The sequence below is a fragment of the Rhinoderma darwinii genome, chromosome 6 (assembly GCF_050947455.1).
Source record: "Rhinoderma darwinii isolate aRhiDar2 chromosome 6, aRhiDar2.hap1, whole genome shotgun sequence".
In the NCBI taxonomy this organism is placed as follows: domain Eukaryota; kingdom Metazoa; phylum Chordata; class Amphibia; order Anura; family Rhinodermatidae; genus Rhinoderma; species Rhinoderma darwinii.
In genome coordinates this window covers 133,377,647-133,404,851 of record NC_134692.1, presented here as the reverse complement: position 1 = coordinate 133,404,851, position 27,205 = coordinate 133,377,647, and the positions used below count along the sequence as shown (strand labels likewise).

Below are 27,205 nucleotides of genomic sequence, written 5' to 3'. Positions count from 1 at the left end.
CAATTGTTTTTTGTTTTTTTATTTTTTTGAGTTTCTTAATATAGAAAAAAAATAATTAAAGAAATGCAGGAGAGGCTGCACTGTAAAAAAAAAAAAAAAAGCCTTTGTCCATGTGTAACTGGTTTAGAAAATGCAGCAATACCTGGTATCACAGAACTTTAAGGCTCTGTTCACATATGCACCAAGAGCCTCCGTCAGGATCTCATTAGGAGTTTCCATCACTTTTGATGGTAAAAAAAAAAGCAACTCCTTAAAGGCTATGGAAATCTTTGGTGACATTTTTTTTTTATTACTGTAGTATAGGTACACTATGTGGACATAAATATTGGAACACCTACACATTACCCCTATAGGAGCTTTCATGACCTCCCACTCTAAATCCATAGGCATTAATATGGAGTTGGTTCCCCCTTTTGCAGCTAAAATATCTTCCACTCTTTTGGGAAGGTTATCCGCAAGATTTTGGTGTGTGTCTGGGAATTTTTACCCATTGATCCAGAAGAGCATTTGTGGGGTCAGATGCTGATGTTGAACGAGAGGGCCTGGCTTCCTATCTCTGTTACTCTCCCAACCAACCAACCAACCAACCATGCATCTCCTCCACCAAACCTTACAGCTGGTACAATGCAGTCGAGCAGGTGACGTTCTCCTGGCATTCACCAAACCCAGACTCGTCCATCAGACTGCCAGATAGAGAAGCGTCACGCCACAGAACACGTTTCCACCGATCCAGAGTCCAGTGGCGACGGCTTTACACCACTCCATGCGACGCCTGGCATTGTGCTTTGTGATGTAAGGCTGGCATGCAGCTGCTCGGCCCCTATGCCATGAAGCTCCCGGGGCACAGTTTTCGTGCGGATGTTAATGACAGAGGAGGTTTGGAGTCAGCACTCCAAACCTATGCGACTTGGTGACACCGCTCTGTAACTAACGGCTTACAGTGGCGTTCTGCAGCTTTATGTAGAGTAGATACACAGAAGCTGCAACACTGAAACGAAGCAACATTTTTAATAAATGTATATTAGAAAACTGCTTATAATTAACATATACATACATTACAATTAAAAAAAAAAAAAACCTACGTCCCTATAGGTTTCCATAGCATTCAAGTCAATGGGGCCTGTCAATCATCGCTCGGATCGATCAGCATCATGGCTTCCATTATAAACGTAAGCTGTGACGCTGGTGTAAACAAAGCCGAAGAAGAACCAGGATTGGTTGGAATCATTGAGAAATAAAATGTCATTATATTGTGATTCCCTGATATACGACAGACATCTGCAGTGCTGTGTGCGTTGTATATAGAGATTCTATATGGACAGTCATTATAGGGGCCCCCTGTGGGGTGTACTTACTTACTAAGCTCTAATGGGGACTACAAAATAGATACTTACCTCTCCTTTGTTCCCCTGCATTTCCTCTTATGGCTCCTGGATTCAGACTAGAGCGGGTGGGTAGATGCAGGTGAGTGGCATCACCAGCGGTGCCCGCCTGCTCCACCCACATAGACAGTGTGACGGTTATTAGAGGAGTATAAAACGGGTCTTTTAGCATTCAGCAGCTTAACCTTGATCATTATAACCGTTTATACATGATTACCACCACACACAAGATCGGTAATAAATGTTTAAATTGCTAAGTTTCCCCACCGTTGACTAGAACGGGGGTCCCCGCAGTTTGGACGAGCTTGAATGAAGCCGCATTGCCCAAGTGCGACCACAGCTCCATTCAAGCTCCTCCTGAGGGTATGTTAACATGCAGAGTTTTCAGGCGTATTTCGTGGTGTAAACGGCTCGAAATATGTTAGGTAAATGCCTACAAACATCTGCTTATTGAATTCAAATAGGAAAAACAGCGTTTAGTTCGGACAGGTTTTTTTTTTACGCCGCTGTTTTAAAGAAGAGCTCAAAAAAACTTTTTCGGCTACAAAAATGGCTGAAAATCAGAGGATGTTTTCCTTTGAAAACAGCTCTGTCATTTTCAGCCGTTTCTGATTTTGCGTAGGAACGTATTCTTACTGCGGTTGTGCAGTTAGGAGGAATAGGTGTCTGGATCCCCCCATTCTAGTGATCGTGGGGACCCCAGTGGTGGTGCTCCTACAGTTTAGACATTATCTAGGTGATCAATGTTGTGCTTGGGAATACGATGTAAACCTTTGAAAGTGATTTGTTGGTTTGTTTGTTTTTTAAATAAAAAAATGGTCAATCAGTATCTTAGATGTGATAGATTACAGGTGGATCATGTGTGTCAGTCATATAGGACCCACTGTCACTGAACCCGTCGGTCCCGCGGGAGTGACGTATACATGGTTTAGCGCTAGATATAGCTGATCTGTATAGAGGATACAAAGCAGCAGTACACCGCGTTCCAAATTATTATGCAAATGTTATTTTTCGCTGATTTTCCTAAATAGTCGATGCAAATGACAGTCAGTATAATCTTCAAGCCATCAACCGTTGGAGTATAATGCAAATTTTAAAATAACTCAAAATGCACTGTTTCACATTATTATGCACAACAAAGATCAAAACATTGTAAAGGTTGTAAAGAGAAGTAAAATGGTCATTTGTTGAATTTGCAGCATCAGGAGGTCATATTTACAGAAATCAAAAGCTCTTTCAATCAAAAAAAAAACTTAGCAGGCCAAGTTACATGTTAACATAGGACCCTTTCTTTGATATCACCTTCACAATTCTTGCATCCATTGAATTTTTGAGTATTTGGACAGTTTCTGCTTGAATATCTTTGCAGGATGTCAGAATAGCCTCCCAGAGCTTCTGTTTTGATGTGAACTGCCTCCCACCCTCATAGATATTTTGCTTGAGGATGCTCCAAAGGTTCTCAATAGGGTTGAGGTCAGGGGAACATGGGGGCCACACCATGAGTTTCTCTCCTTTTATGCCCATAGCAGCCAATGACACTGAGGTATTCTTTGCAGCATGAGATGGTGCATTGTCATGCATGAAGATAATTTTGCTACGGAAGGCACGGTTCTTCTTTTTGTACCACGGAAGAAAGTGGTCAGTCATAAACTCTACGTACTTTGCAGAGGTCATTTTCACACCGTCAGGGACTCTAAAGGGGCCTACCAGCTCTCTCCCCATGATTCCAGCCCAAAACATGACTCCGCCACCTCCTTGCTGACGTCGCAGCCTTGTTGGGACATGGTGGCCATTGACCAACTATCCATCTGGACCACCCAGGGTTGCACGGCACTCATCAGTAAACAACACGGTTTGAGAATTAGTCTTCATGTATTTCTGAGCCCACTGCAACCGTCTCTGCTTGTGAGCATTGTTTAGGGGTGGCCGAATAATCGCTTTATGCATACTTGCAAACCTCTGGAGGATCCTACACTTTGAGGTTCGCTGAACTCCAGAGGCACCAGTAGCTTCAAATACCGATTTGCTGCTTTGCAATGGCATTTTAGCAGCTGCTCTCCTAATCCTATTAATTTGTCTGGCAGAAACCTTCCTCATTATGCCTTTATCTGAACGAACCCGTCTGTGCTCTGAATCAGCCACAAATCTTTTCACCGTACGATGATCACGCTTAAGTTTTCTTGAAATATCCAATGTTTTCATACCAAGGTATTGCACTATTTCACGCTTTTCGTCAGCAGAGAGATCCTTTTTCTTTCCCATATTGCTTGAAACCTGTGGCCTGCTTAATAATGTGGAACGTCCTTCTTAAGTAGTTTTCCTTTGATTGGGCACACCTGGCAAACTAATTATCACAGGTGTCTGAGATTGATTACAATGATCCAAAGAGCCCAAAGGCTGGGTTCACACGACCTATTTTCAGGCGTAAACGAGGCGTATTATGCCTCGTTTTACGCCTGAAAATAGGGCTACAATACGTCGGCAAACATCTGCCCATTCATTTGAATGGGTTTGCCGACATACTGTGCAGACGACCTGTAATTTACGCGTCGTCGTTTGACAGCTGTCAAACGACGACACGTAAATGGACTGCCTCGGCAAAGAAGTGCAGGGCACTTCTTTGCAACGTAATTTGAGCTGTTCTTCATTGAACTCAATGAAGCACAGCTCAAGATTTACGAGCGTCTCAGACAGCTCGCAAAATGCGAGGAGGAGCATTTACGGCTGAAACGAGGCAGCTGTTAACAGTCTGTCTTTTCACACGTAAATGCCTCTCATCGTGTGAACATACCCTAAGACACAATACCGTCCATGAGTTTCATTGAAAAACTAATAATTAAATGTTTAGGACACTTAAATCCAATGTGCATAATAAGTTGGAACATGTTGTATATCAAAAAGTTTAAATAATTTTTAATAAAAACTAATTTGAAAGTTGCACCAAACAAAAATCAAAACAAAAAAAAACCACATCAGTTTCAAAGGTTTACAAAGCCTTTAACAGTAGGGATGTTAGGTAGTAAAGTTTCAAGGTATGTTCACACAGCATATTTTCGGCCGTTTTTCGGGCCGTAAATGGACGAAAAATCGGAAGCAGAACGCCTCCAAACATCTGCCCATTGATTTCAATGGGAAAAACGGCGTTCTGTTCCGACGGCGTTTTTTTACACAGCCGGTTTTCAAAACGGGCACGTAAAAAAAAACGGCAGCGAAAAAGAAGTGCATGTCACTTCTTCAGCCGTTTTTCATAGACTATAGAAAAACAGCTCCAAAAACGGCCGTTAAAAACGCGAATTTGATTAAAAATATTCTGAAAATCAGGAGCTGTTTTCCCTTGAAAACAGCTCCGTATTTTGAGACGTTTTTTATTTTGTGTGCACATACCCTTAGGCTGGGTTCACACTTCCTCTTTTCAGACGTAATGGAGGCGTTTTACGCCTCGAATTACGCCTGAAAAGATGGCTCCAATACGTCGGCTAACATCTGCCAATTGCTTGCAATGGGTTTTACGATGTTCTGTGCAGACGAGCTGTCATTTTACGCGTCACTGTCAGGCTGGGTTCACACGACCATGTTACGTCCGTAATGTACGGAACGTATTTCGGCCGGAAGACCCGGACCGAACACAGTGCAGGGAGCCGGGCTCCTAGCATCATAGTTATGTATGGCGCTAGGAGTCCCTGCCTCTCTGTAGGACAACAGTCCCGTACTGTAATCATGTTTTCAGTACGGGACAGCAGTTCCACGCAGAGGCAGGGACTCCTAGCATCGTACATAAGTATGATGCTAGGAGCCCGGCTCCCTGCAGTTTGTTCGGTCCGGGTCTTCCGGCCGAAATACGTTCCGTACATTACGGACGTAACATGGTCGTGTCAACCCAGCCTCAAAGTACGGCACGTAAAATGACTCGTCAAAAGAAGTGCAGGACACTTCTTGGGACGTTTTTGGAGCCGGTTTCTCATAGACTCTATTGAAAACAGCCCCAAAAACAGCCATAGAAAACGCCATGAAAAACGTGAGTTGCTCAAAAAACTTCTGAAAATCAGGGGCTGTTTTCCCTTGAAAACAGCTCCGTATTTTCAGACGTTTTTGGTTAAGCGTGTGAACATACCCTAAGGCTGGGTTCACACACACTATTTACGGACGTAATTCGGGCGTTTTAGCCCCGAATTACATCCGAAAATACAGCTCCAAAGCGGCAGCAAACATCTGCCCATTCATTTGAATGGGCATTACGATGTTCTATGCCGGCAGTCATTTTTTTTACGCGCTGCTGTCAAAAGACGGCGCATAAAATAGACGCCCGTGTCAAAGAAGTGCCTGTCACTTCTTGGGACGTAATTGGAGCCGTTTTCCATTGACTCCATGGAAAAATAGCTCCAATTACGTCCGTAAGGGACGCAGCGAAAAGCGCCTGCACTTGCCATTACGTCTGAAATTGCGGAGCTGTTTTCTCCTGAAAACAGTTCCGTGATTTCAGCCGTTACGGACGTGTACGTGTGAACATACCCTAACGGTGACATCCATGAGGGTGGAAGTAGCTAGCTTCTCTTTGGATTTTTGGATTAGGGTATGTGCACACACAGCGTAAACACTGCGTATTTTCTGCAACGGATAAATTGTGGAAAATCCGTAGCGTATTACAGTAGCAGCTGTGTGGGTTAAATTACAACAAATCTCGTCCAACACGGCGGTAAATATCCGCACAAAACACTGCACATAAATTGACCTGTGGTGCGGTTACTTTAACCGCAGCACGTCAATTAATTCTTCGGATACGCAACTCTTCTGTTGCGGGTTGACCCACTGAATTCAATGGGGCGCTTAAACCTGCAACCAAAGTGTGTTTGTTGTGATATTTGCGGGGAAACACAGCGATGCGCCGCAAAAATCGAAAGTAAGTCCCTAGTTGCGGAACGTATTGCGGTTCGCAATTCTGGAGGTTTTTTACGGTCGTGTGCATGGGGCCTAAAATGGACTGCTGAAAACAGTTTTTGTAGTGTCAGGCCTCTTTGTTTTTTCAGCCATTTTATTAAAGAGGCTCTGTCACCAGATTTTGCAACCCCTATCTGCTATTGCAGCAGATCGGCGCTGCAATGTAGATTACAGTAACGTTTTTATTTTAAAAAAATGAGCATTTTTGGCCAAGTTATGACCATTTTTGTAGTTATGCAAATGAGGCTTGCAAAAGTCCAAGTGGGTGTGTTTAAAAGTAAAAGTCCAAGTGGGCGTGTATTCTGTGCGTACATCGGGGCGTTTTTAATACTTTTACTAGCTGGGCGTTCTGACGATAAGTATCATCCACTTCTCTTCAGAACGCCCAGCTTCTGCCAGATCACGCTGTGACGTCACTTCCCCAGGTCCTGCATCGTGTCAGACGAGCGAGGACACATCGGCACCAGAGGCTACAGTTGATTCTGCAGCAGCATCAGCGTTTGCAGGTAAGTAGCTACATCGACTTACCTGCTAACGCCGATGCTGCTGCAGAATCATCTGAAGCCTCTGGTGCCGATGTGGCCGACACGATGCAGGACCTGTGAGTGACGACACAGCGTGATCTCTCGAGAACACGCTGTGTCTTTGCACTGCCAGAAGCTGGGCGTTGTGAAGAGAAGTGGATGTTACTTCTCATCAGAACGCCCAGCTAGTAAAAGTAGTAAACACGCCCCGATGTACGCACATAATACACGCCCAGTTGGACTTTTACTTTTAAACACGCCCAGTTGTACTTTTGCAAGCCTCATTTGCATAACTACAAAAATTGTCATAACTTGGCCAAAAATGCTCGTTTTTTAAAAATAAAAACGTTACTGTAATCTACATTGCAGCGCCGATCTACTGCAATAGCAGATAGGGGTTGCAAAATCTGGTGACAGAGCCTCTTTAAGTCCTAGACAGAAGCCTATAGGAAAAACGGTATACCTGGAGCACGCTGCAACTTGAAAAGAACGCCATTGACCCAAAAACTCACTAAAAGGCCGGAAAAACACCACAAACAAGAAAAGCGTTGTTTGCAGAACATTTTATATTTCACTATAGACTTTCAGCTAACATCCAGCCTCAGAATTTCTGGCCATTAAAAACGCAGTGTTTTTCCCTAAAGTAAATTTTTCCTCTCAGTTTTTTTGGCCAAACACAGAAGTGGACACTAAAGAAAGAAGATGCATCAGTCAATTTCCTTCCTTTTGGATCCTTCTGTCTTTAACTAAAAAAAACTGCACCAACTATCCTGGTCTAATAGTGGTGCAGGGTTCCCTTCAGGAATTATGTGGCAGATTTTGAAATGCCAGCGTTGTATTAACAATATTTTTTTGAGCTTTTTGCCCTCGGTCGTTTAATATAATGCAAGTACCATGGGAAGACAAAAAAGGTTCAAAACCGCTCAGAAACAAGCAATTTCTACCCCCCATTGATTTCAATGGGAGGTCAGAGGCGGAAGCCGCTCAAAGAAAGTGCATGCTGCTTTTTTTTTCTGCGAGTGGCCAAAAGCCGCCTGGGGAAAAAAACGCCTCTGCCTCCCATTGAAATCGAGGGGTGGGGTGGTTTGGGCTGGTTTTTTTTAGCACTGATTCCGACGCAGTTTCCGCATTGAAATCAGCACAAAAAAAACTCTTGTGTGAACTGAACCTAAAATATAACCTAATGTAGCTTTTTTTTTTGTTTTTAAGCCAAAAGCAGAAGGAATTGTATAAATAAAAGACTCCTTTTTTTGGGGGGAATCCTGGTTTTGGGGGGGAAAAGCGCATTAAAATCTACCCTATGTGAACACGGCGCACAAAGGGCGTGTCTGACAAGTCAGCGGTGAGCATGCACTGCTCCGGGCTCCAATAGACCCTGTCATTTTCCTGCCTTCCATGAGGTAGCGCTGTTTGCAAATCCTCACCGCTGTCAGGGTGGAGCTCCAAAACGAGGAGTCAATCTCTTTGGTGACGTCTACTGGCGTCATGCGGCGCATGCGCAGTGTACAGAGTAGAAGGCAGATTGGAGCGCTGAAGCTTTGGCTGGTGAGCTGGGCCCGGTTGTCCCTGTAGCTACGCCGCACTCTGAACACGCTCATTTCCTCATAGACAAGTCTTAGTCCTGAAGAACGTGTGAGCCGAGAGGAGGTCGCAGCCCGAGACTCGCGTAGGTTTTGTCCCAGGTGCCAGGCCTCTTGCCCGGGTGACTAGTTGGTGAGTTCCGCCTGTTACTTCATGCAGCATCCGGCATCTTTACGCTTCCTATTCCATAACTGTCTACCTATGTTGCAGTAGGGAGCTATAACCTTAGCCTGCATCTTTCTAGTTAGTGGAGAGCAGTGATCTGCAACCTGTGGCTCATCAGTTCCTGTGGAACTACAACTCCCAACATGCCTTGTCATGTCTTGCTGGGGGTTGTAGTTCTACAACAGCTGTGGAGCCACAAGTTGCAGATCACTGGTGAAGAACTATAAGTCCCAGCACATACTGATTAGTCTCATCGCATCTCATAGCTTTGCATTGATTCACGATGTGATCCGGCAACTTTTTCTTTGCTGCCCAACACCCGATCCATCAGTCCTCTCCATTGACTTCTATGGGATGATAAAGTTGCAGTGTGGCGCTCAGTTTGGTTACAGGCATATCCTTATTATCACCGGTGCGATCTGCTGGCACGTCCACAATTTGGGCAAATGCAGTATTAGTATGGTGCGCATTGAAGTCATTGGGTAACCACGTAATACGTAGTCGCTCAAAGGCCTCCCGAGCCGCTCCTTGCAGACAAGACAGACAGGGCAGGGCGCGCAACCCCTTTAAATTGTACAACCCAATGTAATATGTTGTATGTCTGCTTGTGTATCCCCCAGCCCATAGCTGCACATACGTGTTACATATTATATGGAGGATCCCGCTGACAGCTCTACTGTACCCCAACTTCCTCTCCCTCTGGGGAAAACACGGGTTTGCGATGTTGGGTTTTAACCTGCCCAATCCATTGTTTCCCCAGAGGTACGCGCTGCCGGGGCATCTTAATGATCTCTTTGTTTACAGCTATTTAATGGGATTTTCCATTTTTTGGCAACCACTACCTGTATTGAGGTTCCTCCAGCAAGGACTCACCCCCCCCCCCCCCCTGTGATCTACTGTTATTGCCAGCGGAAACCGTCAGTAAGTGCCTTAGGTGATGCCCATTTCATTTGAGAGGTCGGCGGTATCTTGCACATGGTTTGGATCCATTACCGCCCTTAGCATCGGCCCTCTACTCTGGCACACGACCGCAGTATTCAACAGTAATTACGGATGAAATTGCAGACCCATTCATTTCTATTGGCCACGGACACCTTTCCGTATATTTAGGGATGGGTGTCCATGCCGTAGAAATGAACCGCAATCTGTACAACATCTCCTGTTCTTTTCCACAATTGCAGATGGCTACGGATGTGTAGCCGTCAGATCCGTATTTGCGGACAGTAAAATCCCTTACGGTCGTGTGCGTGAGGCCTAATAGTAGGGTGTCCTGAGTGGCTGCCCCTCTATTAAATGAATATTTCCTAACGGCAAATATGAAAGGTGTTAACTAAAGCAGACTATCCTTTTTGGGGTTTCCCGATTTTTAATAAAACATAATTCTTGTTCGAAGAAAAGTTGTTGAACTTTGCGATATACTTTGTCATTCTAGTTTACATTTACTGGTCCTGCTCTTACAGGTGCCCGTGCAGATGTATTAGCAGAGAATGTTCAGGAAAGGTTTCAGTCTCTGGATTGCACACAAGAATATTTCTGTTTGACTGCAAGCAGAGATCTTATAAATGGAGAGGACTTAAAACAAAAATATATCAGAAAGTTGCAGAACTTTTCACTCTTCGATGACTGTTTATTTACATAAAACCTGAAATCTTCTTCAGTGATTTTCTATGCCGAAATTTTTTTTTGTAAGTGACCTTGGGACTGTGGCAAAAAATCAACCATTTGTTGTGCCGTAGAAAATGATTGCGGCCGCATCACGGTAGTCTCACACTATTTCTGTAAGTTTTACTTGTTTCTCGGACCTTAAATGTCAGTTCCCTTTCGCTGCAGGTCACACTATTGACTTTGTATTAATGTTGCCCTTAGATGTGCAATACTCTGCCTGGAGCCATCCTCCCCAATACCTTTATTAACATGGAGTTTGACTTTGATTTTAGTGTTATTTTAACAGGGAGATAAATGGCCCCAGACACAGGTGGCGCCGCTTATCTCAGGATAACAAAAGAATTGTCCATTGTACACAATGCTTGTTTTCATCCTGGGACATGTAAATAGTGCAGTATCTACTCCAGACGTCGGGACAGCCGGGATGCCCCTTTACACATTAGATTGTCAGTGGACCCTGTTGGGGCTCGTTGACAACTGCCTAATGTTTCTGGCGCGTTAAGGGACATCATGTGGATGCGTCATCATTGTTGTCAAAACACTATATTAGCAGCACAAGATGACTGAGAGTCTTTGTTTCCAAACTATTGTTTGACAGATACAGTATCCATGTCCATATGCCCGGTGAAGCACTGCTCCATCTGCAGTACAAGCCGTATGCTGACCACCCCCTCCCCCACTCATATCCATCTGTTAAATGCAGATTATAAAATCTGATAATCTGTCATGGCACGCTTGCAATGGAAAGTGATTGGTTGTAGCAGAGCTGGTTCTGCGTGTTGTGTGGTTACATGTACATGCGTCCTTACAATATACTCTTGTAGCTCGCGGCCTGACTATGAAGGTGTTTAATTTGGTTTTCCCACCGTATTGATACGCCATAAGTCTGACCACAGGGGACCCCCAATGTTTCTGAAGTAGCGGTAATGCTGTATAAAAGTTAGTTATAGGGAGATATCCTTTGACTGTAATAGAGAGTGACTGTACGGGCATGTCACCAGGGACTGGGCACCACTGTTCTCCAGATTGTTGTGGTCCAGCTGATATCTATGGGAACAATATGGGGTAATAATGCATTATTTCTGATAGAATCTAACAAAGTGTCTAATCCGGATCATCCAATGTAGTGGACGGACATGTGTAATATGATTGATCACGTTACTGGTTTTGACCCAGCTCTTTGTGGCTGTTTCCCTTGTATATTTTATGTTTGCTTTGTCTTGGGTCGGGGAGGCAGGTGGGTTGTGTCCCCTCCCAGCAGGCGGCATGATTATACCCCCCTCCTCTTCCTTCCATACACTGAAACACAGGCGTGAATTATAATGAGTGTCCATCGATTGACTCCTAGTCTTATGGGGTTTGAATCTGCTCAAGTTTTTTTTTATATCGTGAAAGCTTACTGCATGTGTTTTATTTTTTTTTGCTGTCAATGGGTTAACTCCATCAGGGCTGGAGAGGTTGGTGTTGTACTGGTTTGTACAGCCCGGGCCTGGTTGTAGCAGCCATGCGAGGGTTAAGATGCAGAGCCATCTGCCTGTGTTTTGCTCTTCATGCAAATAGTTCCGTAATCCGCTCCCCTGCCAAGGAGTGGCTGTAGCCCTGCTAGTCGCCCATTGGAGGAAGCATCCATACCCTTCCCTTCAGTATAATGCCAACCGATGGAAAGAATAGGCTTTTATGCTCTATAACCGGGGGAGGAGGATGGACAAGGGAAAAATTATCCGACTGGCAAAGGTATCGGTGGCTCATAAAATAATGGTAAATACTTAAACGGAACGATCACTAACACAGGAACAGATGTGAGGACGTGTTGTGTTGAGGGTCCTGATCTGTATACTGAGGTATGAGTACATGGTTTAATTACGTGTATGCGCCTGTTTGGATCGATCTGCTATGGATCGATCTGCTATGGATCGATCTGCTATGGATCGATCTGCTATGGATCGATCTGCTATGGATCGATCTGCTATGGATCGATCTCCTAATCTGTCATTTAGTATATTCCTATACTTGTACTTCTGTTTCTTCTATGTGGGTTGCTATTTTTGCCGCTGGCTATTTATTAAAAGTTTTTGTTTTCTGTTTTCCAGGATTCCTTCCCCACCCTGTCTCTCAGGAATATTTCAATGAGGCAGTAGCGAAGCGCACACAAACCCATCTGCAGTCCTTAGAAACCTTGCCCGGACATCTTGGATTGAAGGCACCTGGTAGCGGACAATTCTGAAGAGCCTGACATGGCGTTTGCCTCCTGAGAGGGGAGGATGGGCACTCAAGGCAGCCCTGTGAAGAGCTACGACTACCTGCTGAAATTCCTGCTGGTGGGAGACAGCGATGTCGGAAAGGGAGAGATCTTGGAGAGTCTGCAGGACGGAGCATCAGAGTCCCCTTACTCCTATAGTAACGGTAAGAGTCCTCATTGTATCGTTTTCGATTTGGACACGGGTAGAGTCACTATAGTAAGTTATGGCAAATAACTAGGATAATCCATCACTTATTGTTTTATGGTCTTTGTAACGTTGGGACTCCCATTGAACAAAGCAGCTTTTTCTTTGCACCGTCCTGTTGAAATTATTGTGGTTCCTGCATAACGCTGGGTCGTTCTACTAATATTACAGCAATGTGTAGGAGTCGTATATTCGAGAAAAGGACCGGATTGGATCCCTTCTTATCACTTGCTTTTGGGAAAGACTTTCCTGATCCCGTACTGAATTTGCGATTATTTGTTCACCCTTCGGCCCGTGGAAACGTGGTGGGTAATTTTGGGACTGAGAACGTTCGGCAGGACATTTTTTTTTTTTTGCCTGAGCTCAGATTGACCCTCCCTGGTTTATTCGAATCCGCAATGATTTCTAATTGTAAAAATTAAATATTCTCTCTAGGTTTACATCCTACGAATAGTTCCCTTGTTCTGAGAGACTTTGAGCCATCGGCCGTTTGGATTCTCAGATCGGATTCTGACCCTGCCTCCGTATCTCTGACTCTAATCCAACCAGTTTATCAGCCCTGCCCCCACTGACCGCCCTCAGACGTGTAGTCGCCACTTTCATGTAATTGTTACTTTTGTTTATTGATTTCTTTGTTATTCAATGATGGCTTTTTTTAGTTCTACAAAACTTCTCCCCATCCAGAGCTTGTGTGCTAACAAACCTTTAGGGTCTGAGAGCCCTTGGCTTATGTTAAAGTGACCGCCATCTGTGTTGGGGTTTATATAAATAAAGTTGAGTACGTTTATTCTTGGACTTTATAATCTATATCCCGCCATAATTCGAGTCCTGGGAGCCGCGCCTCTGCATAGACCCCGTCCATGTAGCATGAGCACATACCATTCTCTTTTCAACAAGCTTAATATATATTATTTCTGGAAAATGCATTTAAATGGCCGCTAAATGTAAATGAAGGACTAATAAAAGTGCAGCGTCGTATAAGTCAAGCTGCTGTTATTGACCTACATATGTATAAGATTCTGGGAAAACATAGATATTGTGATGAATGGGGGCAGGGATTACCGTCCTGACGAAGGATTGAATCTCCCCCAGCCTGAAATGGCTGATAACAGGGAACAATCGATTACGTGAAGTTGTTATAAACTTGTCTCTTTGCTTTCATGACTTTTACTGATTTGTGAGCGGGATGTATGAACAGGGTCCTTTAACAGAGGATTAAGTTGGCAAAAATGTATTATTTTTTTTTCCTCCCGTGAATGCAGATGCGCTCGAGCAGATAACTGGACGACAAATCTCTTCTACCAGTGACATGCGGTTGCCTTTTTGCATACCGGGTATTAGGAGATCCTTGGTATTCACATGCGCCACCGAGATAACGGTTTGTAGTGAAACGCGTCAGTAGGAACCTGGAGAGATTTCCTTTACGTCGTCTCCCTTGGATCCATGGTTCCAGCTCTCCTACAAGTCACTTGTGTCCTCACCAGTTCTCTGTTGAATTAATGGCTGGTGGCTGGCACGTCTTCACTCATACAGGCGGCAACTTACACGAGCATTGCATCAGCATGTATGTCTATAATATTGGGGGACCTGCATCAGGGCTGGAATTAATTACATGATTGGAACCAAATATCACCCCTGCGGTATATGATGTGCCACCCAACGTAGGTTATGTAGCTTGTGAACATCACCAGCATTGTCATAACCAGAGGGTATCATATATACTCTACACACTGGTGGCATCAATTCAGAGCTGTGGCACTATTTCTGCTCAGGCACTACAAGCTACTGATCACGTAGTGGCATGTGCGACAACGTCTACCCCCCCCCCCCCCAAATAAAAACTGCCAGTCCCCTTGAATGAAGGTAACAGGTAGAAGCAATGATTGGCATCCTGCAACGCTATCTTGTAATGCCAGCCTTCACCACATTCCTTCTCTCTCTGCTTTACCATGATCAGACCTTCAGGACATGGTGGTGCTTCCTATTTCAGATCGTTCATGTTATTGTCACATGTCGGTGAATAACAACTATTTGCTCAGTAACTTTCCCATGTTCTCCCTAAAAATTAAATTCCTCTCCACCCTTTTTTGTATTTTTCTAAACTCACATGAGGTTCCCCCCGGGACATGAGTCAGACCAGGTTTTTTTTCCAATGCAGTCAGAAAGCCACAAATCATTTGTTCACGGGGCCGGATCACACCCAATGGCGTGTTCATGACAATAGCTGCGCACACAGGTATAAAAAGACACAGATTGCAGGTTGTTAAAAATAGGAAATGGCAGTCGCCTTTCTGTTAGTCACGTCTGTCCTCGGAGTGTCCTGCACACTAGAAGTACGAGAAGCCACTGCCCGTATAAATAGCTGGTGTTCGTATCGGGACGCAAATGGTTAATAAACTTTTATACTCTGTAGCGTCGCAGCAGCAGCCACGTTTTCCACCAGCTGAGATCTTCTTTCCCCATTATTTGGAGGATGGTATTACTCACGGGGATCTGCAGGAAAATCCATTTGCATGATTGGAAATACTGGTTCTACCCCTAATGGCTTCTGGGAAATGACTTGGAGAGCAAAGCAGCGTAGATGATGGATCATAACGTGGGGGTGGGGGGGGGGCGCGTTCAAGGACGTTCGGATATTATTTCTGCATTACTTAGAATAGAATTGTGCCCAAATTCTGGAAAGAACGGACACCTATAGCAAACTTATCTGCCGAGTCCTGTGTCGTCCTCTCTTGTTCAGCACTATCTGTTTAGCACCGTTTCAGCTCCCAGAGGAGGTTGCCACTCTGCTTTCCCAGACTCCTGAATGGCAGACTAGTGGTGCATAATTGTAACAGATCCTTCTGGTTACGGGCAGGGGAGTAGGGCCACTCGTCCTTAGTCTATGTTCACAATCTTATAAGGGAGGCAGAAAAATCCGGCGCGGATTTCACTGGACATCCGAGATCCACGCGCGCGTGCCCGCAGATTTTTGACACACTGGTTTCCAGTTTGATGCGCTGCAGGATCCATATTTAACCTTAGCAATGCATAGGGGCAAATCTGTGAGAAAAAAACGCTTGTAACACGTGCAGGTTTTTACTGTCCGGACATCAATATGGCTAATCCGCCTGAGGGAATTTCACATGGTTTGAACTGCCTTGCGGATTTCCCATTAAAATCAATGGAAGCCGATTTTTGTAAGCAGATTTCTCGTGGATTTAGACGCAGAAAATGCGCCGAAATCCATGAGAAAAATCGTATGAAATTTAACAGGTCACGATTGAAAATGTTCCAGATTTGCTGCTGGTTTTATACATAACTTAGTATTTCTAATGGGCTTTGACTCAGAATTCATACTTGTTTTTGCACATTAAAAAATGATAAAATGCAGAAAAAAAATACATAAATTAATCAAAAGGAAATGCATCATTTATTCACATGTGAAGCGCTGAATGTTCTGGAACAAGTCCAGCGATGCAAAGGCTTTGTAACCACCACTGCTGATAAAAAGGACAAAAAACTGCTGGAGCCGTCTAGAATAATGGAGGGGAGAGGACCGATGTCTGTCTAACGCTCCTCTAGTTCTGGCCACAGCTTTTTAATCAAGTTTCGTGCCAGTAATCTCATATTTACGATCTCTGCTGTCAAGAGGCAAAAGGATTGGAAAAATGTATTCCTTTGTTCACTCTGAGATAAGCGGCGCCAGGTGTGTCGGGCAGCTACTTATCCCATGTCCCTGATTAAATAACCATTGATTGTCCAATCGTGCGTGTTTATGGAGGTGTCAGATAGTTGAAGGGCCCTGTAAGCCAACAACTGAAGTGATGGGGGTTTACACTGTTAGGTTTGGACAGTCATATAAAGCTGGGAAATCTCTTGGGCCCCAGTGCCTCCCGTAATAAACGTTCATGCTCCAGATCATCCATTGTGCGCTGGTGTCAAAGGAAAAGGTAAAACGCGGATTATACTAATATCACTTAGGTGCAAATTTTGCCATTAACATTTTATCTTTTTCCATTGATATGGCTATTTGAGGCCTTGTTTTACGGGCTGTGACTGCAGAGTCGCCGACCCCCCCCCCACCCCCACCCCCCCGTGTCCGGTTGTGTCACCGGGTTTCTGGTGACTCGATCGAACAGGGGAGTCTCTGTTGATAATGCAGAGGTCACGGACCACGGCGATCAAAGGGTTAAACAGCTGGGCGGGGGTCTACGTTTTTTTTCAATCCCAGCTGTACTCAAAAGGCTACTCTAACTTCAGTAGCGCTCCTATGCCTTTTCTACAGCGACATTCTTTGACTGGGGACCTGCACGGCCCGCCGGGCGGCCGTCGAGGGGCTAAAGGGACGGGCTCCTTTACATGATTATATGTTCAAGCCACTAATAAAGTTGTGCACAATTGAACACACCAAACGGCCTCTCAAACAATGAGCTGGAAAATAGCTCCTTGTTTGAGCCCTGTCCCGCTTTGTTCTGTAGCGGAACAGTGTTCGTGTTTGATCCCTCTGCAGCGCCACCACAGGTGAAATTAAGCATTACATAGTTCTTATTGAAATCAATTCGTCGTCGGTTTAATGCATGAAAATGTTTGGTCCTCCAGATCGAGAAACCGTCTTTGGACCTCCCTTTAACTCAAAATTACCTAATAGGGTTTATTAAAATGGGTTCTCTATACCAGACCTCCCTTTTAATGGTGGAATATTGTCTTATAACTTCCCATATTGACCTCTAAAAGATATTATCTAGTCCCGAGTCATAGTGTATTTATTTTATAATTATTTACCTCCACCAATATTTAGGCTCTGTTCCAACTACGTACGTGAAGCTTATTCATAGGCCCCGTTCACAGGACGGAGGCCAGAAGTGTCCAGCTGCTATGTCAGTATACAGGTGTTTGGCTTTTTTTCTGTATAGGAAAGCAGTCGACTGCTTTTCTATATAGAGGCATCACACAAAAGCCGTATAACCTCATAGTAAAAAATTTTTTTTTTTTTTCTTTTAACCTTGATGCCTATAGAACGTATATCGAACTTGATGTGAATTTTGCAGCTTTATTTAGCATTGGTAACAAATAAAAATGATCTAATCCAGTATTTGCCTCTACAGTGGCATATGTCAGACATCTTGCCGATTGTATACCTCTGCCAGAAGGCTGGAGCGCAGTGTGAACGTAGCCTTAGGTGTTGTATCCCTCCATACTCGTACATGTCATTATCCGGCAGCTGATACATTGTGAGCTCAGCCGCATCCATCAGTGTTTGTTTTGGGTTATTTTGTAACGCCGCCCGTCAGCTCTCTGAACTGTTTGTACTCTTTAAATAATTGATGATGACCGTAATGTAGGAAAGCAAACCGCACTGACATGACGGACGGCAGGAGAGCCCCACGTTTATTAATAGCTGGAAACGGTTTGCCTTTCATGAGCCCTTCATCTCTTAGATTGGGTTTATCAATAATTAACATATAATGAAAATCCAGGGAGTAATTCTGGCCGTAACCCGAGGGCTGCTGAATATGGAGGCGATGGGGGACCGGATCCACGATTTATAGGATCTCATTTCTTTGGCACCATAGATTGCAGGCACTGATGCAGCGCTGGTAATGATGAGGGTCACATCACCTCCAAATTCCAGCCCCTAGGATAACATTTTGCTCTTTTCTAGAGCCGCTTTAAACCGCACAACATTTCGTGTGTTCAACTGCAAAGAGAACTTTCCACCCTGATGTCTTTATTTTTATTTTTCAGGTATTGACTACAAAACGACTACTATCCTCCTCGATGGCCGACGGGTGAAGCTTGAGCTCTGGTAAGACCAGATGACGAGTGGCCAGAGTGTCTTAGATTCTGTAATAGAAAAGCCAAAATGATTAATATGACACTACCAAAATATTCATAAGACACTGCTCCTGTAACGTATGGATGACATGTTGATGCTTTTCTTGACAGGGACACATCCGGCCAGGGAAGGTTTTGCACCATTTTTCGTTCTTACTCCAGAGGAGCTCAGGTAAAACCTAATAATAAACTCTTCATGGTTCGTGTTTAGCGTGCTACTGACATCTGGTAACTGTGCTGAGAAGGTGGAGGCAACTTAGATGATGAGAGTTGTCCTTACCCATGCTTCAGAGCACTTGGCACATATCTAAACTGATACAAATGGTGGAGGATTGCAGTACATATGTTTACTCTCAGCCTATTCATGTCATGTTAGACCGCCCCAATAATACGGAGAGGTCCACACCAGTGCAGGTCGGGAGAGGAGGTAATTTCCCATCTTGGACATTTATGGTATTTCCACAGGATATGCCGTAAATGACCAATAGATGTGGGTTCCACCTCCGGAACCCGCACCTATCTCTATAATGGGGGCCCCCCTGACCCCCATTCTTTCTTGTCCTGCTCTCCGGCCACAGCCCAACTTGTCAGACAATGTGGTTTTTGTAAATCCCATAGAAGTTATTGGGAGTTACGGAAACAGCATAGCGCTGCAAGCTATGCTGTTTCCGCTACTCCCATGTACCAGAAACAGCGGAGCTCACTTTGCTATGCAGTTTCCGTAACTCCTATTTGCTTCTATGGGAGTTGATAAGTTGGTCAGACAGTGGCAGGGAGCGGAACAAGGTACGGACGGTATCTAGAGGGCGGTGCTGGTCCCTAAGCTGGGACCCGCATCTATTGTACATTTATAGCATATCCTGAGGGTGCAGCATAAATATTCATGGTGCAAAAAAACCCTTTTATGGAACAGGAACAATTCCAAAACTAGTTTCCCTAGAACACTCCTCTACCACTATAGATTGGGACTACAATGCATTCAACATGGGTATCACTACAGCCCAAATATTACACCTGAATGGTACATTATTTTTATCAGATCATACACTGGAGAGATGCACTCCTTCCCAATCTGACAACCCCTCTGTCTCTTATTGCAGGGTATCCTCTTGGTTTATGACATCACCAATCGATGGTCCTTCGATGGAATAGACCGCTGGATCAAAGAGATCGATGAGGTACTGCATGGTTTCCCTGATGGGAATGAATGGATTATTTTTATGTCCAGGGTGATATTATTATTGAATCTGTGTCATCTCGTGGACGTGTTTTGGATATCGGGACAACAGAACATATTAAAAAAAACAAAAACAGTAACCTAAACCAGGAGGTGCCTCAGGGTTTAAATCCTTCCTGCGAATGTTTTTTTTTTTTTTTAAATGTATTTATTAATATATATTTTTTTGGGGTTTGAGTATAAACATTTGCATGTATAAGTGCTCATTTAAATGGGAACGTTCCTGAATGGAGGATTTCTTGATTTTAACACTGTTGGCTTATAATTCGTGTAATCTGTGGGGCTTCACAATCACATTTTGGGTTAGCCATCAATTTTGTGACCTGGAAAAACATCAAGGTGAAGGACAACCTGTGGCACTGCAGTAGAGGAGCCATTTGGGAATTGCAGGAATAAATGTAAAGCCGGTCATACTCTTGATTGGCATGTTCGGACGACTTATTTCAATCTCATTTGTATGGCGGCCTCCAAACCGTCTCCTAAATACTCGATCGTTTATTCCCGCGGAAGATAAACTGCTGTAAAAGGTCTGTCATAGGCTTATTGCCCCACAGAAATAAACATGCACCCTCAGCCCACAGCCGTGACAAGAGTATCTCCGGATATAAATTGTATTTTTTATCATTTTCATAAATCCCACCTTTTGTTCCACAGCATGCCCCAGGAGTCCCCCGAATATTGGTGGGGAATAGACTCCACTTGGCCTTTAAAAGGCAAGTGCCCACTGAGCAGGCGCGGGCCTATGCAGAGAAGAACGGAATGACGTTTTTTGAGGTCAGCCCACTCTGTAACTTCAACGTGACCGAGTCCTTCACTGAATTGTCCCGGATAGTGCTGATGAGGCACGGCATGGAGAAGATCTGGAGGCCAAACAGGGGTGAGTGTTGCCTGGGGAGAGCGGCGGTGGAGACGGCTTGAGTTGTACAAGAACCAGAGTAATTGGTGGGTCAAAATGGTGAAGGAGCTTTTTGGTTTCTCACTCGACTTTCTCTTCTCTCCATTAGTATTCAGCTTGCAGGATTTGTGTTGCCGGGCAATTGTCTCCTGCACCCCTGTACATCTCATCGATAAACTTCCCCTTCCAGTGGCCATCAAAAGCCACCTCAAATCCTTTTCAATGGCCAATGGCATGAATGCTGTGATGATGCATGGACGATCCTACTCTGTAGCTGGCGGCAGCGGTGGAGCAGCCGGCAGCGGTGGGGGAAGCAAAGGCAACAGCCTGAAACGCTCAAAGTCTATTCGGCCACCCCAGAGCCCCCCTCAGAACTGCTCAAGAAGCAACTGTAAGATTTCATAGCCATGGGGATCTGGAGAACGTGAGGCTGCTAATGGCAATAAAACCCTACGACGTCAATGAAGAGCCAGTTGATGTGACCGGAAGAGTCTGCAGTTGGCATCAGCATGGACTTGGGTGCCCGGTTTGTGAAGTGTCTGGAGTAGATGACCCAAGAAGAGGTCATTCATCTGTGGCTCAGTCACCACTTAACCCTTCCTGTCTTTGTTTTCTCTCCGAGGGTTAATCACTGCATGATGGACCTGCATCCCCTGAGAGCGGCAGAGCGTGCACTGTGCTAAAGGAACCCCCTTTTTCCTCCCTTTTATTTATAAATAAGTATATAATAACTGGCACCTCACTTTTTTTTATAAATATAATGCCTGATATAACTCATGCTGTACATAATATTTTTACATATCCTTGTGGCAGGGACAGGACTTGTGAAACCTCTTTACTATCCATGCTATGAATTTGGGGTGTCCCACATTAACCAGTCACGCAATGTTATAGACTCCATGTTATCAGGGGGGGTGTATATAGTGATATCGAGCACAATATGTCAGCTGGGCCCCGTTGTACCTGTCTTTGGGACCTAAAAAATAGGAAATTATTCATTCTACCTCAGTATTTTTGGATAAGGACCTTCTCTAGAAGCAATGAAACAAATGTTCACCACCAAGTTGGACTTCCGCCTTCATTAATATTACACACAGCTTTCCATTGTGAAGCACATTTGGACAATACGGAGGGATAATTCAGGGGTTCGTATGAATGATGACACGGATCCTGTGCGGTCTGGCTTTAAAGGGGACCTGTTGCCTCGGCTAATATGTCTGTTTTAGTAAATATTTGTTTTTGAAATAGTAAATATTTGTCATTGATAGAATTCTGGAGCGACTTTTTTTTTTAGGTGCTGTTCACATGGAGTTTTTTGATGGACATAAAAAATCTGCCTCAAAATTCCTGAAAAAAATTTAGTCCGTTTTTTTTATGCCTGTCGAAAAACTAATGTGAACAGGACCTAAAAAAAGTCGGTCCAGAATTGAACGATTTTAAACTGGCAGCGATGTTTTTAACTTTTTTTTTTTTTTTTTTTGGGCAATTAAACCGCTCAAACTAGTGCTGCAGGTTTTCTCTGCTTCCTATTGATTTCAATGGGAAGTCAGAGGGGCGATTTCGGCCGTTTTCTGGCACTGATTCAGACGTAGTTTCCGTGTCCCAATCGGCACCAAAAATCTGTGTGAACTGAACCTTAGGGCTCTGTATTGTACTGTCCCTCTGTTACTCCTCGAGGTAATGTATGAATAAATCTACAGGGGGCGTTAGTTCGTTGTGAATAGGGGTAGGTCCATACGCAGTCCGCACTAATCGTACAGTGTCAGTGTGTAAAAGGACTTGCCCCACTGACAAGGGGAGAGTAACACGTTAGTTAGTTTATTCGTGCATTTCCAGGAGGAATAACAGAGGGACGGCACTACCAGGATTTTTAAGAAAAGATGTTCCAGAATAATTTCACGTGGAATGCAAGTGTTTGCTATAACTGATATGTCAGAAGAGGGGAGCGGTCCTCCTAAGGTTTGTAATCTGATCCTGTAGCGTTCTAATTATTTTTCATAGACGCGTGAGAACAACTATACAGGATCGCAGCAGGACATTATGATCCGGTATTGTAGACACATCACCATGTGTGGCCTTAGGAAATCAGATGATGGTCACAGGCAAAGGAGTGATTGACCCAATGCATGTGATTTTTGCATTCCTTCATTCATTTCACCCCAAGTCAATAGAATTTCTGCCGTCCCCATGTGATAGCAGCACAATTTACCATTAGACGGGGTTATCCTGGTAGTAAAGAAAGTTCTTTGTATAGTAAGTACTGCAATTTCTAGTGTTTCGATTCTTCACCATTTAAAAAAAATCTCTGCTTGCTGTCAGTGAATAGGAACATACTTGTTTATATTCAGAAGCCAAAAAAAAAAAACTATCCGGCTTGTGTCCTACTGACACTGCTGCAGCTGCGGGACATGATAAAGGCTGTTTTTAGCCTCTGGGTGTAAACAATAATTTTGCCATTCACTGATCACAAACAGAGCTCATAAAAAAAATAAAATAAGTGGGAAATTGAAACATCAAGGGGGAATTTATTAAATGGTTTAGCACAGTTTTCTGGCGGCAAAAGTCACAGATTTTGGCGCACGCCAAATTTCCGCTAAAGTTTGTGACTTTTCACTTTAGTAACCTTTTTAAAGTGGGTGTGGTTAGATGGGAGTGGGTGGGGTCACCAGACATCTGACAGATTTACTATAAACGACGCTAGAAATTAATGTATAGTGCAAATCTACACCTGCTCATAGCACGTGTAGATGTCAATTCAGCTAAAAATACGCCAGCTTTATTATGGGGTGTGCACCTCTTAATAAATTGGGCGCATTTTACGCCATTTCTCTTTTGTCTGACGTGTGAGAAACCAGTCTTAATAAATCTGCCCAAAACTGTATTAGGAAGTTGCATAAATTTTCATTTCTAGGAGGAGAAAAAAAAATTGCGTGCTAGTCGCGTTGTAGGACAGGAGTCGCCATATGACCCAGGTCTATACATGTTCTCATTCACGTGTTCCCTTAACCGAATTTTCCTCCCCTGTCCATTCAATCGTTCAGTACCCCTGATGTCTGTCTATGAAGCAAATCGCTGGCAGAATGCCGCCAGTATTGCTGAGAAATCGGGCGTCACCGGGCTATAAAATCCACTGTCCCCCCGTCCCCGTCCCCCCCCCCCCCCCAGTCCATCAGCCCCAATTCCCACGCCAGGTTTTCCTTTTTACTTCCCAGAGTTTGTGCACAGTCGTTTTTTTATAAACCAAAATCCAATGTTTAAAGTTCTCATTAGAAAATGATTCTGGGTTTATTAACCCTTTTCTTTCTTTGACTCAGGACGGGAATGAAATTGTTGTCCGTGATGGATAAATGAACTGTAAGTTATTAAAGCGAGACAGTCTGCGCCAAGTGCTGGAGGCAGCCATCTTGTACAGCATGAGTCATTAACCCCTTGGCGACATGGCACATTGCAACAGAACTACATGACGGTGATGGCGAGGGCTAAGAAGCTGACCCTGCACCATCACCGACCGGCGTGTGTTCACTTTATACTACAGCTGACACTCTGCTGTAATGGTCGGGAGGGGAGCTCACTGTGATCCCGACCGTTTAACCCCTTAGATGTTGCGGGTCAATAGCGACTGTGGCATCTAAGGGGTTAAGAATTGGTAACCTCCGGGGTAGTTTCAAACAATCAAACTGATATGGACTGTCTCCATTGTTTGTAGGGGGGCGTTTGAAATTAAAAGGGCAACTCCAGACAGGTAAAAAATAATATATATATGTATATCTGTGGCCTAGAAAGGGTCTAAGTAAAGGTGTCATTTTTTTCCATAGCAGCCAATTAGATGACTTCAAATGCTTTGGGTAAATAAAGATGGAATCTGGTTGCTATAGGCAACACCGACACTTAAAAGCCATTTATATGTATGAGGCCCAATATGTAATAAGCATGTCATGGGCTCTACTGTAAAGTTTTGGACCTAAACTTCTGGGTAGCGGCAAAAAAATTAGGCAGAGCAATTGACAACTTCACCTCTCCAGCTGTTGCAAAACTACAACTCCCAGTGTGTATTATACCATTTGCTACGTGACTGGCGTTGCTCTTTAAGACCCATAACTATACAAAATATCTGCTGCCGTTCTCTTCCCGGCATAGGCGTATTGTAGCGGTAGGTGGAATGTTGTTGGTATAAAAACTGATCTGATATGTTCCATATTGTATTCAAATACACATTCACCTGATTTTGTAATTCATGTCTTAAAGGGGAAGTCACTTTATTTTTCAATTATATTTTTTTTACAGTAATAGCAATATACGCTTGGCACCTGAAGTGTCCTTAGGTATCATGTATCTAGCTCAGCTGAACTGGCTTATTTGTATGGGAGAGATCAGCAGCTGCCAGACACCTCTTGGGGACGCTTTACGGGGCAAGCAAAAGAATATAAGTAATAATCCAACCAATCCAATGGCTGTTTTCTATTACAGGTAACAGTCGGGGAGACCCCATAGATATGAGATCATTGGCTTCTCAACATGGTCCCTGTGAGCAGATCTTGGGGGGCTGCGGCTGTGTTTTTTACATAGTTGTGCCAGTGTACCCAGCTCTCCAGATGAGCTGCACACATTGGTATTCGTGTTATGTACAGAGACATCAAACACCGCGATGACTATTAAATAAACGCAGCCTCGTCCTTAGCTGTGGTAACCGGAGATCAGATCTTGGGGGCTCTGTGCTAGGTCCTAGGTGTTTACAGTGGACTTTCCCTTTTAAAGACACAATACATTAATCCTTGTATATTTTGGAACCATTTAAAGGGGTTGAATAAGATTTAAAAAAAACAAGGCTTATTTCTTCCAGAAATGGCGCAACTTTTGTCGATTTGTATGCATCTGACATTGCAGCTCAGCTCTATTGATTTGAGCTGCAATACCAGTTACTGCCTACGGTCAAGAGTGGTGCTGTTTTTGCAAGGAAGCAGCCTTGTTTCTCTAATCTTGTAGCATTTTCTCATACAATTGCATAAAATGCTCTCACTGGCTTCGTTTCCTCTTCATAATAACCTCGATTCTGTCCTTGTGCATCAGATTTAACATTCATTTATTATTCCATCTCTCAGAGAATCTATTCCTGCGGTCATGTGGGTTTGTTGGGTTTTTTTTGGTTCTCATTTTTTCAGTATTTTGATAAGTGCTAAAGCTGGACCGGAGTAAGTTTTAAAACACAGAGTCTATTCACACAGTGCGGTCAAATCAACTTTCTTTGCTGCGATTTTCTAATGACTGAATAGACCCCATTGGTTTAGTGCAGGATCGCACTCCCTGCTATAGGTCTATTTGCTTAGGCTGGAATTGTCCGTTCTGTCTTGACTTTGTACCCTTTGCATCCATGTTTATTTCGAGGCCACCATCCCCTTCCTCCATATAATCTGATGGCAGAAGCCGCCGATAACCAATTTTCTTTTCTTCGTGGTGTTGGAGCTCTATTATGTTTTGGTTTATAGGGTGCAGAAGATGGTGGTCTACAAAAATTATTGTTCTGGTAAACCAACTGTAAGTCCAAGGTCCTCCTGATCTCCACTTGCTATTTATTTCAATGTGAAGAATGATGAGAGGCTTAAATGTAGTTTTTCTCAATGGGATGGAAAGTCCATAAAGTCTCGCATATTTCCACATACATTTACATCCATATCTCTGTCTGATATCAGAGGCTGTGGATATTGGGTTTACTGGCCCTTTAAGACGCTGCAGCCCTTGAGTTGACGTTCCTTCGCTCTTATTTTGTTTCCCTTGGTTAGTTCTCTCTGATTTCTTAGCGTTTGAGCAGATATTTATACATCATTCATATCGGACTTGGGCAACCTATTGCTTTCCATTTCATGTACATCTACTTGTCCAGCATGCCTCACCAGACGTACGCCTGGCATGGGATTCTGGGACGTGTAGTGCCACAACTCCTGGAGAGCCAAATATATTGCACATTCCCTACCTCTGGTCTCTGTCTCGAGTAGAATATTCGTAAAAGCTCAAATGACGGGCTGGAAAGAGAATTTGAGCTCGGACAATTGTTTCTTATTCCAGCAATCTATAGTCACTGCTGCTCCATGCCAATCTAGCATTCCTGCTCTGGACCCATGTGTGGTATAGGGCCGAATGATCCAACTGTGAAAATCTGAATTTTATTTTATTTTTTTAAATTAAAATTCCTCTGTAAAATAAAGCTGGTGTCCGTTTCTTCAATGTTTCTAGTTTTGCTATTGCAAATAGATATGACTTGTATAAAAAAAAAAAAAACATTTGTTACAATGGCGGAGGCTTTAAGGGTAACTAAACTTTTAGAAAACTTCTGACATGTCAAAGTCATATGTCAGAAGTTTTGATTGGTGGGGGTCTGAGCACTGAGGCCACCACTGATAGCTGAAACAAAGTGGCAGAAGTGCTCGGGTGGTTTCTGATCGGCTTTTTTCGGAAAGCCAAGCAGTTGGTGTATGGGCTCGTAGACTTTCTATTGAGTCCGTACACCGTTCCCTCGGCTTTCCATGAAACGCCAATCAGGAACCAAGCGGCTCAGCGCTCACCCG

General features: G+C 43.9%; 1 protein-coding gene across 1 annotated transcript; it reads left to right on the top strand.

The window, feature by feature from the left end:
- The first annotated feature begins 8,343 nt into the window (after window positions 1–8,343).
- On the top strand, window positions 8,344–26,844 carry RAB40C (RAB40C, member RAS oncogene family). Its single transcript, XM_075830425.1, has 7 exons — window positions 8,344–8,554; window positions 12,343–12,655; window positions 18,424–18,484; window positions 18,625–18,685; window positions 19,614–19,691; window positions 20,405–20,627; window positions 20,755–26,844. Exons 2-7 carry the CDS (start codon window positions 12,514–12,516, stop codon window positions 21,048–21,050), a joined length of 861 nt encoding a protein of 286 aa, XP_075686540.1. The 5' UTR covers window positions 8,344–8,554; window positions 12,343–12,513; the 3' UTR covers window positions 21,051–26,844.
- The last annotated feature ends 361 nt before the right edge of the window (window positions 26,845–27,205 follow it).

What these genes read in the sequence shown, in the direction of transcription:
- RAB40C (XM_075830425.1), top strand. Translation starts at nt 12,514, where the DNA reads ATGGGCACTCAAGGCAGCCCTGTGAAGAGCTACGACTACCTGCTGAAA. An exon ending in CGGGTGAAGCTTGAGCTCTG is followed by an intron (nt 18,485 to 18,624) that starts GTAAGACCAGAT and finishes TTTTCTTGACAG; the next exon opens with GGACACATCCGGCCAGGGAA. An exon ending in CTTACTCCAGAGGAGCTCAG is followed by an intron (nt 18,686 to 19,613) that starts GTAAAACCTAAT and finishes CTCTTATTGCAG; the next exon opens with GGTATCCTCTTGGTTTATGA.